Here is a 13,711-nt window from a genome sequence, read left to right as displayed (position 1 = left end):
CGCAGCCGCGCGGTTGATGCATTGCCGCATTATCTTTACAATAGACCCACTAGGGTTTATGGCATCTGATTGTCAGTGCTCCCCTCTGGGTTCTCTGCCTCTTTTTGCAGCATCATTACTAACTCATTGACTTACTGCTTGGGGCTCTGGGACTGCAGGGCTTTGGCACAATATATCTCCTATTTTTCCCGCTTTTTACTTTTTTTTCCTTTGTAACTTTTCCACTAACCTACACAATTCCAAGTCAGGCGAGACGTAGAATTGCATAATTTCCAAAAAGCAGCTTCCTTTCTCTCCTTTTCGCCCCAGATCCAGAAAGAAGCAAACATGAACGAGGTAGTGGAGACCCTAAGAAAGATAGAGCAAAACTACAAGCTCTTCCAGCAGCAGCAGTTTTCATTTGTCAGAGCACTGGAACACACCCGGGAGGAAGCCCATGACTTGGTCAGACCTGTGTCATCCATCACCCAGGTACAAAGCATTCAGCACCAAGTGCTCTCTGCCCGTGAGAACAGGGACAACACGAGGCTGGCGGGCACCCGGGGCCAGTTCAGGGACGAAGAAATGTTTTTACTGAGGGAGGACGGACAAAAGCTCTCCAGTAACGTTTGTGTATAACTCGAGATGTGAGGAGAGAAGCACCTGTGAGGGCTTCCCATTATCGCGGCAGGAATCTCATTGCTGAGCAGCACTTTCTGGTTTAGTTTAGCACTGCTGGGGCACAGCCAGAAATATAGGGCACAAGAAAACAATCAAACCAAGCCTCCTTCCCCAGCCACACATGGAATCTGTAATCCTTAACTTGTAGGAAGCAGCATGTCTGGCTCTTCCCCCTGGTATTGGTGCTGCTGTATCTTTCTATAGTGCTTATTAAAAATAATGGCTGTGTTACAGAGGGAGGATGATGGATTGAGGGCTGAAAGTCCCAAGTGGGCAAGGGGTTTTCTGGGCTGGTAAGTGAATTGTCTTGGAATTTTTATAACATGGTGTACTTAAAGGTAGAACTTAGACCACCTGGAGACAGAAGGGGGAAGAAAAATCTAAACAAAATCAGAATTGTGAATTTGAGGCATCAGAACTCGGGCACAAAACTCGGATGCCAAAGGCAGAGTGACAGCCAGGCTGCTGTCAGGATTAGGACACAGAATGAGCTGGTTATCTTTTCCAAGGGCTGCCTCTCCCTCATATAAGGGCTTTGCTCATTGCATTGAAGAGGATTGTGACAGACATTGCACTGAGCCATTTTTTTCCCATTGAGATGTTGTGTAACATTATGCTGTTTTTAGAAGCACTGATATCCCAGTGGTGCTTCTTGGCAGAGGTAGAAGGGCTGCTCGTGGTGCGGGTGAAACCTGGTGGGTGGTGACCTCAGAATTGTGTGGATGCACAGCCTCCTCTGTGACACAACACAGGAAATCAGCGGTGGCAAACTCTGCTCCTGAGGGGGAGGGTGGGAAAGGGAAAAGAGCAAATTACTGGGAAGGACAGGGAGCAATTGGTGCAGCACACCCTGGTGATGCACTGAGCAGAATCCAAACCTCTACCGAAGAAACTTCACTGGTGACAAAAGCAGGCACCCATTTGAGTTTACTGCCATTCTCCCTATTTTTAATTTGCCATGGGAGGGCACAAGAATAAAAGCAGCAAACACAGAAATGTGTGTGGTCTCAGCCTACAGCTGACTTGACTGCCAGCTCTCTTTGCATAGAAACATAGACACTACAGAAATAAAATGATATTGCACTGGAACATGGCTAAATTTCCAGCCCCCAGCAGTTTCATGTGGCAGCATTTTTAGCATGGAGTGATGGCATTTCTCAGGGAGGAGAGGAGAGCATAGGAAGGTGGAAAGGTGGGAGTGCACACCACAGTCAGGCAATGGCAACAGCTCTTTAAAGATTTCTACATGGAGCAGGGTATAAAGTCTGGCTTGTGCAGAGCTGGACAGCCCTTGCAAGTTGTTCCTGTAGTCCTGGTCCCTGTCCTGGTCACTCAGGTGCATTAACTCTCTGTTGTTGATGTGGACAACAAGAGGTCCTGTTATCCCACTGGTGAACATCCAGGCTAAATGGATACTCTCCTTAGGACTGTTTCTGCTCACAGCAGCAGTAAAAAATCCTGCCACTCGCAAGGACACAGCACTCAGCAAAGAGTGTGGAAGGAGGAATCTGTAGTGGAAATGGACTCTTTGGGGCCATTTTTTATTTTTCCTACAAACCTGCTGAGAATTTGGCCAAGCACATTCATGGCTTCTCTGTATGCAGAGACTGTATCCATGTTGGAACTACTTCCCTCTTGTCTTGGAATCTTACAGAAAGCACTGAAGGTGTTGGAGCCCAGCTCTGGCTGCCAACCAGCCACTCAGAATTCATATTCTGAAGAGCCTGTAATTTCTTTGGAGGTGATACTTAATCCCTTGGCATAACATTTCCTCATGCAATGCCATCACTCTGAGTAACACAACTGCTCAGGGCAAGCAGGGAATAGCATTGCTCTAGCAGGTTAGCCAGGGCAATTTAGGTTAAATGGGTTGAGTTTGCAGTCATGTGCCAGATAAAGACCCGTGAAGGATGCGTGATGCAAGCACATCACTCCAAACCATTCCCAGTTTGGTGGCTGCCCTCACTTCCCACCCTGCTCTGCCCAGGCAGCTGTGGCTGGGGCAGAGGGAGCAGACAGAAGACCCCACACTCACTCAAGCTGTTCCTGCAGTGCTGCGAGCACAGCTGGGTTTGGCTGTGCACTCCTACACCTCTAAGGTGAGGAAGGCTCTGTGTGCCGATGCACAGATTCCTTACTCCAGCCTTCCTCAGGCACGAGGAATGACAAGCAAACATCCCATAGTGCTCACACTCAGAGCCACAAGAGACAGCAGCTTCTCCTCACTAACCTGAGCAGCTTTGCAGCACAAATTCAGTGCAGTTCAACACCACTGACCCCTGGTTTTCCCCCTATGCAGGTCCAGTGCTACAAGGACCACCACTGTTACAATGCCACAGACAGGCGCATCCTCAACATGTTCATCTCCATCTGCAACGATCTCCGCAGCCTCTGCCAGAAGCTGGAAACGGTGCACCCTGGCGACAGCGTGAGCAATGGCCTTTTGGAGAAGTGCAAAGTGCTCCTTAACGACAGCAACGACTTCACTGCCATCCGAGCCACGTAGGTGCCTCCTCAGCTCAGCTCCTGGCGCTCGACTGTCAGTGCTGCGGGACTGGCACTGCACATTCCCACCTGGCTTCTCCACCAGTTCTGCCACAAGGTCCTCCCTAGGTTCCTGTTCCAGCTGTTGGGAAAACACTGCCATATCCATGCACAAAGACTGCTGGGTTGCTTGTCCATCCTTCTTGCTGGTGCATGGCACGCCCTGAGGTCTGTGCAGTGCTCAGGCAGGTTACCTGCTCCTGCCTCCTGCTCCTCCTCTGCACAGAGCTAATTTCTGCAGGGCAAGTGTCTGTATGTCCTCTCCAAGGCTTCCAGATCTATGCCAGGGTGGTTTTTGGCAGGACTCATTCCTCAACATGCAGTTCTATCCATGCTTTTCTGTTTTTGGGAAATGGCTGGCTGTGCAATCCTGCTCTTCCGTGGGGGGTCTGAGGGTGGCTCCCAGGGTTGCACTGCTGGGACTCCTCTGCCAATTGTTTCCCTCTGTCCCACAGCTACCCCCACGGTGTTGTGAATTACCTGAGCTTGGAAGAAGCAAGGCATCGCTATGGAGGGGTGGTGAGCCTCATCCCCATCGTTATAGACAGCATGAGCGAGTGGATAACTTACATGAAGAGGCACGTGCTGTATAAAGTGAGTTGTGGACGTGGCATGTCCCAGAAGGAGACGCCCATTTCCCAAACACCATCTGCTGTGCACCTTGCAGCTCCAACCTCTGTTAGTAATAAACATGCTGTACAATTGCAGGAAAAAGATTTCCAGACGTACCTGGCTGAAAATCAACGTCCACAACAAAAAGCTCCCTGGAGGCCACCAGGCAAACACCCCTTTTAAAGGATCAAAGCTCCTGCATCTTCTACTCACCATCTTTAACTACCTGGCTGATTAAAGGCAATGAAATGAACACTAGAGATCCATCCTGAGTCCACTTTCTGAAGAGCTGCCCTGCAGCCAGCCTGGGACAGATGCATTCACTCTCCCTTGCTGATATTTCCACTCTTCTCCTCAAAGTCATATCCCAACAGAGGTAGCTGTAGCTACAGCTGGTCCCTGGGACCAGCACTGCAGTGGGAGCAGGAAACAGTCAGGAGTCATCAAGTTCTAATCTCTCAGAAATGAAACCTGGATAAGATACTTGAAATAGGATTTTACATTTTCTCAGCCTCCTTCCTGAGGAACATCCCCTCCCTCGCCACAGCCAGCAGGGTAAAGAATCTGCCTGTGTGAAGGATGTGATACAGAGCAGCAAAGGCCTGGCATTATGGATTCAGACACATCTTCGAGATTTAGACTTGTCTCTAAGATTCCCTCACCCCCATAGAAATTGTATGGTTATCTGGACCACAGAATCTCTGTTTACAGCACACTTAGGAGGTCTCCATATATGCCACTGGCTACAGAGGCCAGTGTGCTTCAGCTGTGCTCTGGTGCAGCCTCCTGCAGCTCCTCACACCACAGAACATCTCCCCTTACACCTGCTTGACTCTTCTGCTGTCACAGCTGGAGATGTAAAGGAGAGCAGAGCTCATTTTGCCCTTAGTTTGTGTGTACTGACAATAGCCAAATGTGGACAAAACACCCCTGTGCTCCTCAGACCTCTACAAAATAAAAGCCATTTCCAGTCCATGTGATCCATGGGAATGTGGTGGGACCATCATGTTCAGATGGTTCCTGTTCAAATTGCAAATTAAACTGTCTGTGCTTTCCCTGTTTCAAGGCAAGGTTAGCATTACCTTATCCAGATGTCCCACCTAAGGGGCGGGCCCAGGCTGGCCCTGGGGCTTAAAATATGCAGCATGTGGTCAGACCCTAAAGCCCTTCCTAAATAACAGTGTCCTCCCTGTATCTGGCTGCTCTTTTCCCCTCCCACAGGCAAATTACCTCCTGGCTCTTTGCTTCCTGCTGGAAGACACTCCTGAATAAACAATTTCCCTTTGCATACCTGGCTCAGTGTGTTAATATTATGAGAAAGCTGTTGCCTTAAAATCACCGGTTTTTGGCAACAAGAAGCGAAAATTAGAAGGGAGAATTAATACAGAGGAGGGGGCATAGGAAGGAATGACAGCTCAGATGAAATGGAAAGTATTTTCAGGAGCATTTTTTATTCCTCACATAACACCCCACATTGTTTTGCACTTTTTTCCTTTCCCCTATCCACTCGTACTGCAATGCACCCACCCAGTCTGGAGTAGGGCCCTATTTTTAGGGAGATTTGATCCAACTGAACTGAACCGTGGTGAACTCAAAATGGTAACAGAGGGTCACAGAGTGACTCCCGGGCACTACTGGGGCCGCAGCCAGTGGAATGTCACCGTCACCTTCTCTGGCTTCACTTGAGATCCCTGGTGCAGAGGCAGCTTCAGGCTGAAAAATCCAAGTTGTGGCAGGTGCCCTGTTGTGTTTGGTGCAGACAAGTGTCCAGTGACAGCTGCTGTCTTGGAAAGCTTTTCAGGACAAGCTGCGAGGACTGAATGATGACAAGTGTTGGGGACACAAGAGATGCTATCCCCAGATCTTGTTTCCAACCTTCTTGGCCCTGTCCTATAGTTTAAATTTGAACACACAGGCTGTGAGGAGACCAAAATTATCCTGCATTTTTTGTAGCTCCCTTTCAGCTTTCAGGGATGAGCACAGCACAAATGGTTTGTCAGAACAGTCCTACCAAACCCAGTCCACCACTGCTGCTCAAAACCCCAGTGCAGTTGTCATTTTGCACTTGACCAAGGTGATACACACAAAAAACAGTTCCCAAATCTTAATAATAAGATTCATACACACGAGAAACAGTTCCCAAGTCTTAGTAATAATTTCTAGCCTAGCCCTATCCTTTCAGTCAGTGTCATGCAGCCAAAATTTTAAGACCCAAGCAGAAAAATGAGTGCATAAAACTTGCAGTCTGAGGTTTGATAATGACAAGACCAGAATCTGTTGGAAGACTGCAAAGTTAAGGCTCACAAAAACATCCAGACAAATTACTTAATTTCCATACAAGTTCTCCTCTTCCAGAGTGGATGGACACTTCAAAAGACAAAAAGATACAGCAAGAATTGTTTTTCTCTACTACAAATCAAGCTGTTTGAAGAATTTACATAAACAGGATGTAAATGCCAAACACAAAAGTGCAATAAAGTTTACTTTAGCCTCGGTGAGCATAAAATTGCAAGATACACACTGAGAAACCAGGCAGGGCACCAGACTGACTTTCCCACAGATCTGTCAGTTAGTCCAGGAAATAAATGCTGCTTTTTTGTTCAAAGGCTGAAGTAAAGATATGGGCTGGTAATAGATGATCTCAACAGAATCCTGGCATCTGTATGAATTATCTCAGTGCTCCCCTTGATTCAGCTAAGGGTCAAACCAGGCTTTTGTCAACCTGAGCAACCTGCTCTAGCTGAAGATGTCCCCACTCACTGTACAGGGTTGGACTGGGTGAGCTTTAAAGGTCCCTTCCAACCCAAACGATTCCATGATGAACCACTCTGTGATAAAACATTTTGTATGCTCACTATGTGGTTCCAGCCTCTCACACGCCGAGAGGACAGGGCATAGCTCAGACCCTGAGAAGTTAAGATGAAGTGTCAGGAATGCTGGTGGGCTCTGGAGGGAACCAGAAAGGACGATTCAAGGGAGAGAGGAAACTCAGCATCCCAAAGATGCCGCGGAAGCTGATGCGGAGCGAAGGGATGGGCTTGGCAGGGCCTCTAGCGGCCGCCTCGCATCGGCGTCCAAACCTCTCAACAGCAACTTTTCAACAGTTCCAACAATCCCGCTTTCCCCTCGTCCTGAATCCCCAGGGCCTTTTTAACACTGGTTACAGGTATCCCACCCCTGGGATACAGCCCAGGGCGCTGCGGGGCCGCCCGCTCCCGCTCCCATCCCCAGAGCTGTAATTTCAGAAGAGCCATCGGCTGTTCCCTGTCACCACCACCCTGTTCCCACATCATAAACACCCCGAGGCAGGAGAGCTGTTTTCCTGGGACTCTTGAATTCCCTTGGTGGTGGTGCAGCACCAGTTTGAGCTCTTAGTGAGCTGAGCACCGAGCACAGCGAGCAGAGGCGGCTTCGCAGAAACCGGGAATAGCGTCTGGCAGACAGCAAAGATCAGCCAGCCCAAAGGGTGCACGTGGAGTGAAAAAGCCTTCTGGAGAAAAAGGTTCAGCCAGGTAAAGCCCACAGACACCAAATCATGACGACCATAAGTCAGTTATTTGGAATAGTCTTGTCTGGAAAGCAAAGCCCGTGGGAATGCAAACCCGGCTTCCTTTGCAGAGCTCCTGAGTGTAACGGATGAAACAACTCCACTCCTGTGATTTCCTATTTTGTAACCACTTCTAAAATCCACCATTGTGCCAGCAGCTAAGCAGTTCCAACGAATTGAGATCAATCAGCAAAGATATTTTAATTTCCTGAATTTGAAGTATTTCCTTCCCTAATGTCTCCTGTGTGTTTATTAGCTGTGTTATGAACTACCAAATGTACTACTCGGCTTTAGTGAGTGAGGAAGGGACTTAATTTTTCTCTTTTTGAACCCCAGTAATCCACTTCTGTAGGTAATTTTTATCTAATTATTTTTTTACACTGACAAGTGCAGCATTGCAATGCCAAGCTTAAGGGATGCCTTATTTTAAACCTGTTCTGTGTAAGTCCAAGTTAAATTCCCTTTGTGCTTTGTTTTCATTTTCCTACCCCACGCTGTAGAACAAATCCCAGTGCAGGGAGCCCAAACAATTCCTGTGTCACCCAACTCCAAGACGATGTTTATGGTAATTTCTATGTAAAATTCTCCATAAACATCATTCCTTGGCCAAAGCATGTTCACAATGTGTCACTTGCACAACAGAGACCCTTGCATGTGTTGCTCATATTTAAGAATTATACTCAGTCCTTAACTGGAATGCTGAGGCTTGAGTATGGATTACTAAACTGCTTTGAGCAACCTTTCAAATATTCATTTATTTCAAGAAGAAAACAAACAAAAACCAGAAGACAAACCAGTGAGAAAGTGCCAGTGTGGGGGAAAAAAAGCAAGAGAACAACCTTACCTCACCAGGTAAAGCTTAGAACAAAGTGGCCCCAAAATTCCTCGTGGTCTGAGGAAATGTCCTCGTGTGTGCACTGGGGTCTTCAGCAGGGCATGGAAGGGAAAAGCACAGCCAGGGACAGAGCCAGCTCCTGACAGCAGCCCCAGCTTTGCAAACAAGGCTCTGACATTTCCAGCTATTAATTTCTCTAATCACTGGGCAGTCCTGGCCTGCGGGAGCAAGGCCATGCAGAAGCTCACCCGCAGATCTGCAGCACTGAACTGTTTGCAGTTCATTTATGGATTATACTGGCACATTGTTAGGGAGTTTGTCACAGAAGAAAAAAGGCTTTGGTTCCATGCAGAAAATGAGCTTTGAATGGTGAATCCTGTGCAAAGGGGCAGCAGCACTGACCTGCTCTGGGAAGATGTTTGGACACTGAACTCCTTTCTGTGTGTTTTGGTCCCAAAGAAGTCGGCTGGCAGGGAATTTAACACAGACTAGTGCAAAACAATACATTTTATTTGTTCACAGTTAAACACAAGCAACTGCCTTGACATTTTAGAACATTCTAATAAGGACAGCAAAACCTCCTTTTGGTTTAAGTTCTCTTTAGCTTACGATTGTACCATTTCCTTGTATTTCATATTTATGGCATTTAATGTGGATTGTTTAACATGCTTACAAAGAGCGAGGCAGGGAACAGATTAACTTGACAAAGACAGCAATTTTAGATTTAACTAAAAGCAGTCAGTTAAAAAAATCTGTTTCCACTTCACTGATGGGACCCCTTCAAACAAACTGCAAGTTAACTACATACAGCAGATCCATGATTTTTAGACTTACGAAAGAAAATTGCAAAATTTGTTCCTCCATAATCTTTGTGGTCCATAAACAAACCTAAAGTGGTTTCCATTACTATCCCGGTGCTAAAATCCTGTTTAAAAGAAGAAAAAAGCCACCTTATCAAAGAGCTTGCGTTGCTGCCAGGGCATTTTTGTGACCGACACAAAACCTGCCTCCCCTGGGAACGCCAGATCCGGGCTCGGCAGAGCGGGACGGGAATGAGCTCCTCCAACATTCCCGGCTGAGCTGGCCCATCAGGTCCTTTGTGTGCAAACCGTTCACTCCCAGGGCTGGGATCCAGTGGGAAAGGGGCAGGAAACCTCCAAATCTTACCGAAACACGCGCTACCACGTTTGCTACCACTACGTCTGAGAAAGCCTAAAGACGCCGACAAAACCAGGCTGTCACTTACGACCAACTCTCTACTCTCTACTCCATGCAGAGTCAGCTTTGACACAACCACTGAAGTTCACCTCTACTCTCAGAGTTCGGACTGACCAACCGAAAGGACACGGAGAATAATTTAAGACAGGCAGAAATGTATTCAGACCTTGGAGTTACGGAGGAGGCGGAAATGGGAGGACGAGTCCTGTCAGGGGCAAGTGAGCCGGGCACCAGCTGCTCTGAGAGTCTCGTTCCCACCCGGGCTAAGAAGGGATTTGAACTACAAATGCAAGTGTGCTTGGACTTGATTTCTATGTGAGGTGGTTCTTAAACAGCAGCTGCCACCTACAGAATGTTTAGGAGAAGAGGCCACGTGTGATGCAGGGGAACTGTGAAGCCTGAACCATCTGAGTATGCCTGGACCCAGCCACATGGGACATTTAAAACAAGCACTGCCTTCCTAACAGCAGGCCCTGCTCTGTCATGAAGGAGATTGAGTCTGACCACTGACAAGCCCTGATCCCACAATCCTCCTTCACAGAAAGCTCATCATTGATTTAAAACATGACCAACACTGTAAGGCTTCACACCAGGATTCTGATTTCAGTGTGAGCAGGATTCCTCCTCAGCCTTGTCATCTAAGGAAGCAGGATGAGGGTGAAGGGGAGACACCTAGAGCCAAACTGACATTGCTGAACAGAAAATGTGCTGCAATCCAAGTAGAAGAGCACTCAAAGGAAACCGTGCTCTCCAAGTCAAGCCTGAAAAGGTATTCCCAGGAAGAATGAAGTCAATTTCTTGGACTCAAAACATGGTGGTCTTGTTCAGACCAGGAACAAAGAACAGAACTATGAAGGAGGGTGAGGCAGCACATTTCCCTGATTAGAGAAGCAAATCCTCCTCTGCAGATCTTCATGAGCTTGGAGATCTACCTCCATGTTCTGCATCCTCTCCCTACTTGAGTGAAGCTTCCTCTTCCCTCTTCTCCCACCCCAATTGCTTTCCCATAGGAACCAATGTGATGTCAATCACAGTCTGTCAGGCAACACTTCAAACACCAAGAAGATCTGAAGCTGGTGTTTTAACAAGTCTTCAGCATTTATGGTCTCTTCTGCATTACAAACTCCAGTTCCTTTTTGTCTGCTCAAACGTAACTTTCCAGGAAATGTTAAGGACAATATAAACAATGATCATGAATTAGGGTGAATGAATCATTTTGCAGAGGTACAATGTTCTTTAAACATTTGGTTATTCAGACTCCAACTTAATGAAGGCTGGGCTCTGAGGGATGTGGGACAGTGGACAGGCAAAAATAGAGAATGCACTGGAAATCCTAGTGCTGCTTCTTTCCAGAGTGAAAGGAACCGAAGTCACCTGGACGGGCAGCACAACCAGCTGCTCTAAATGGGAAGCTTGCAAGGAAATACAAAGCATTCAGAGTAAACTCACAAATGTTAATTTGGCCTCATATTGCACTCAAGTTCATAAACGCAGCCACTCAACTGGGGACAGGGAGAAAGGGAAAAAAATACTTGCAAATGCTAACAGTTGTCCCTTCAAATTAGTACACACTGCTAAGGATTGAATTTGAGAAAGAAGCAAGAGTTAGGCTGGGCATTTTCAATTCCAGACCCAAAAATCCACTTTGCATTCATTCAGCAGCCTCCTTCCGTTCCTGGCCATCGATCCTGCTCCGCTGCATGAGCCACTGCTCAGACCAAAGAAACATAAAAGCTTTTAGTTAAACTTGCACTCACGCCTCCTGTTCTATGCCAAGAATATGAAAATAACACTGATTGACTATCTTCCTCTTTAACTGTGGTCATGATGAGTTTCATTGTAGTCCATGATATGAAGCTGTCCAACACTGCTTTCCTGGAGCTTAGGTGAGAGGTTATCGGGGCTTGGAGGAGACTTTGACTCCATGCTTGGATCTTTACATAGTTCAGTCTTTAGGGCATCAGACAGCCTGTTGATGGTGACCCCCTCCTCATCACACTGGCTCTCACTCTTGTTGCGAAATAATTCTCGTGCCTTCATTCCAAGGAAGCTCTTGGAGCTGGGGAGTGAACCTACAGTCAGTGGGACAGTAGTCGAGGGCTCCAGCAACACCGACGTCTCCCAGCGACTGCTCAGCCTCTGGTTCTGGGGTTTTTCTGGGGTGGAGAGCTCGCTGCTGCTGCCCCCCTTACTGCTACTGCTGCCTCGGGTGCTGGGAGGTTTGGTCTCTCCATTTCTACCCATGGTTTCTTCACTGTGTCCTGCTGTATCTTCATTAGCACAATCCAGCCTGCTTGGGGAAGAGAGAGGACACAGGGTCAAGGAAATCACAGCAAGTAAACAGCGAGGAGAGGGAAATGCTGGCCAGGGCAGATTATTTTGATTACTTTCCATTTCTGCCTCTGGGTATGTACTTCAACAGGCTTCCTTTCATAGCTCTGTGGCAAAGCAGGAGTGACAGGGGGTAACCAGATGTGTCACACACTCAGCTTTGCAACATCCACTGTTCTAAGTCCCAAACTAACAATAATCCCACATGGGTCCTGCAGATTTCACACCCTCACCTTTCTTCTGCTGCTTCAGCTGCTTCTGTTTTATCATCTTCAAGTTTTTTCAGTAGGCTGCTCTTCTCCAGCCTCCCAAACAGATCCAAGATCTCCAGCTCAAATGCCTGGGTGATTCTTTTCTGGGCCTTGTACCTGCTTTCCACTGCCTGCAGCTGACCCCTGAACAGAGAGAGAAATCAGAATGTCCAAAATCTCCAGATTCTGCCTCAGCTGTGACAGTGCATCTGTCAAAGCACAGCTAAAATGTTACATAAGAAGCCCCTACCTTGCTTGGATTTTAACATCTTCCAGGTATTTCTTTTGCTCGAGGAAGAGGTGGTCCTTTTTTGCAAGCTGAGATTCCAGTTCAGCTATCCTTTTCTGGGAAGCATCAAGCCTTTGGCTTTGCTGCTGAACACACAACTTTGCTTTCTCCAGTTCTTTCCGAAAAGCAGCGTGCAACATTTCAACCTCCTTGAAGCAAACAACACAATGGTAAAGTATAATTTGATCCTGTGTTATTTTTATTGGTGTTTAGACATGTTTCTGATGTTATAAATAGGCATGTTTTAAAGCAAGCTAGAATAAAAGCAGCATTTCTAAAAACAGATATAGAAAACCAGCCCTGCCGAGGATGTACACTATTAAAATAACTACACATCACTGGAATTTATTAGCACATTAATGTTCCTTATGAAAACCTCTTTTCATCAAAGCACTCTTGCCAGTTCTGCACTGGATTAGAGTAGACAATCTCCATTTTAAATCCATTTTTCCAACACGACCTTCATTAAATACCAGTAGAAGCCTTTTTCTCAGTGTATTATTCACCTTCTTTAATTACGTGCTCTCACGCAGGAACAGTTATATTGTTGTGTAAGTTACTTGCTTCTAATTAGAAAAAGGTTTCTTTGAAGTCAGGAAGTAAAACCATATGAACCACAGAAGTTTTAGTGAAGTTACTGGTAACTTTTAATAGGAAAATGACTGAGTGGGAAGGCTGAGATGCTCATTTTAAAGTAACACCTCACGAAAACCCGTAAAATCCTTGTTAAGATCTTTCCACAAATTCTGGCACTACTACCCTGCATTATTTTACCAACAATCTGCTGTCAGTTATATTGCAGCACAGTCAAGTCTTGGCCTTTGGAAAAGAAATTGCTAAGAATTTACATGAGGTGGCTAAAACTGACCCCAGCTGTACCCCAACAAGCCCTTCTTAGCTTTCTGAAGGGGCACTGAAGATACTCCTCCAACCTACAGGGCAGAAAATATCTGAACAGAAGATCAAATATAAAATCAAATCCCTGAAAATCAATTTCAGAACAAAGAATCTGTTAAGTTTTCAAGGCCTTTCCTTCTGAACTCAGGGCTAGGAACTGCTGGATGATGACCTCAAGGGAAGTCTCCCCAAAAGTCCCCTGCACTGGTACCTTTGTAGTGTCTGTGTGCTTGTGCTGCAGCTGCTCCAGGTACAGCTCATTGACCTCCCCAAGAACCAGCAGCTGCCTGTTCAAGAACTCCATCTGCTGTTGCACCGATTCACTGTTGGAAAGCTGGGAAGGGAAATGGAACAGAATCCAACACTGCAGGCATTGTGTTCACAGGGTATTTTTATAAAGAAGGGAGACAAAGGCTAAAATCCAATGCATCATAGGTAGTTAAGAGTTAAATAAATATTTTTCATAAAGAACTTTTCATTTCCATTCAACTTCTGACATAAACAATATCTATCAGAGGTCAACATTT

The 13,711-nt window shown here is 46.5% G+C and overlaps 2 protein-coding genes across 8 annotated transcripts in view; one reads left to right on the top strand and one right to left on the bottom strand.

Annotated features, from left to right (window-relative positions):
- Nucleotides 1-210: 210 nt before the first annotated feature.
- SPACA9 (sperm acrosome associated 9) lies at nucleotides 211-4,076 on the top strand. 2 transcript variants are annotated; one of them, XM_017745679.1, is made up of 4 exons: nucleotides 216-471; nucleotides 2,960-3,162; nucleotides 3,660-3,798; nucleotides 3,913-4,076. In XM_017745679.1, exons 1-4 carry the CDS (start codon nucleotides 328-330, stop codon nucleotides 3,997-3,999), a joined length of 573 nt encoding a protein of 190 aa, XP_017601168.1. In that variant the 5' UTR covers nucleotides 216-327; the 3' UTR covers nucleotides 4,000-4,076. The 2 variants fall into 2 exon arrangements, with proteins under 2 accessions (XP_017601167.1, XP_017601168.1); XM_017745678.1 differs by having other exon boundaries at nucleotides 211-471; nucleotides 3,660-4,076.
- Nucleotides 4,077-8,687: 4,611 nt separating this feature from the next.
- The window catches only part of TSC1 (tuberous sclerosis 1), a 26,910-nt gene continuing 21,886 nt past the window's right edge, over nucleotides 8,688-13,711 (bottom strand). For 4 of the 6 annotated variants that reach the window (XM_017745597.1, XM_017745596.1, XM_017745599.1 and 1 more), the window contains 4 exons: nucleotides 13,396-13,518; nucleotides 12,249-12,436; nucleotides 11,981-12,142; nucleotides 8,688-11,709 (listed from right to left, as the gene is read on the bottom strand). In XM_017745597.1, coding sequence (XP_017601086.1) covers nucleotides 11,229-11,709; nucleotides 11,981-12,142; nucleotides 12,249-12,436; nucleotides 13,396-13,518 — 954 coding nt within the window. In that variant the 3' untranslated portion in view covers nucleotides 8,688-11,228. The remainder of the gene's footprint in view (nucleotides 11,710-11,980; nucleotides 12,143-12,248; nucleotides 12,437-13,395; nucleotides 13,519-13,711) is intronic. The other 2 variants (XM_008642187.2, XM_017745600.1) reach the window with 1 other exon arrangement.

Source organism: Corvus brachyrhynchos, unplaced genomic scaffold (assembly GCF_000691975.1).
Source record: "Corvus brachyrhynchos isolate BGI_N302 unplaced genomic scaffold, ASM69197v1 scaffold59, whole genome shotgun sequence".
NCBI classification, from domain to species: Eukaryota; Metazoa; Chordata; class Aves; order Passeriformes; family Corvidae; genus Corvus; species Corvus brachyrhynchos.
Note: the sequence above shows the minus strand (reverse complement) of the source record. Positions and strands in the feature narration are given on the sequence as shown.

Bases quoted from the DNA above. Each gene is read 5' to 3' on its own strand.
- SPACA9 (XM_017745678.1), top strand. From the start codon at position 328: ATGAACGAGGTAGTGGAGACCCTAAGAAAGATAGAGCAAAACTACAAG. The intron at 472-2,959 runs GTACAAAGCATT...CCCCCTATGCAG, and splicing joins CTGTGTCATCCATCACCCAG to GTCCAGTGCTACAAGGACCA. The intron at 3,163-3,659 runs GTAGGTGCCTCC...TCTGTCCCACAG, and splicing joins TTCACTGCCATCCGAGCCAC to CTACCCCCACGGTGTTGTGA.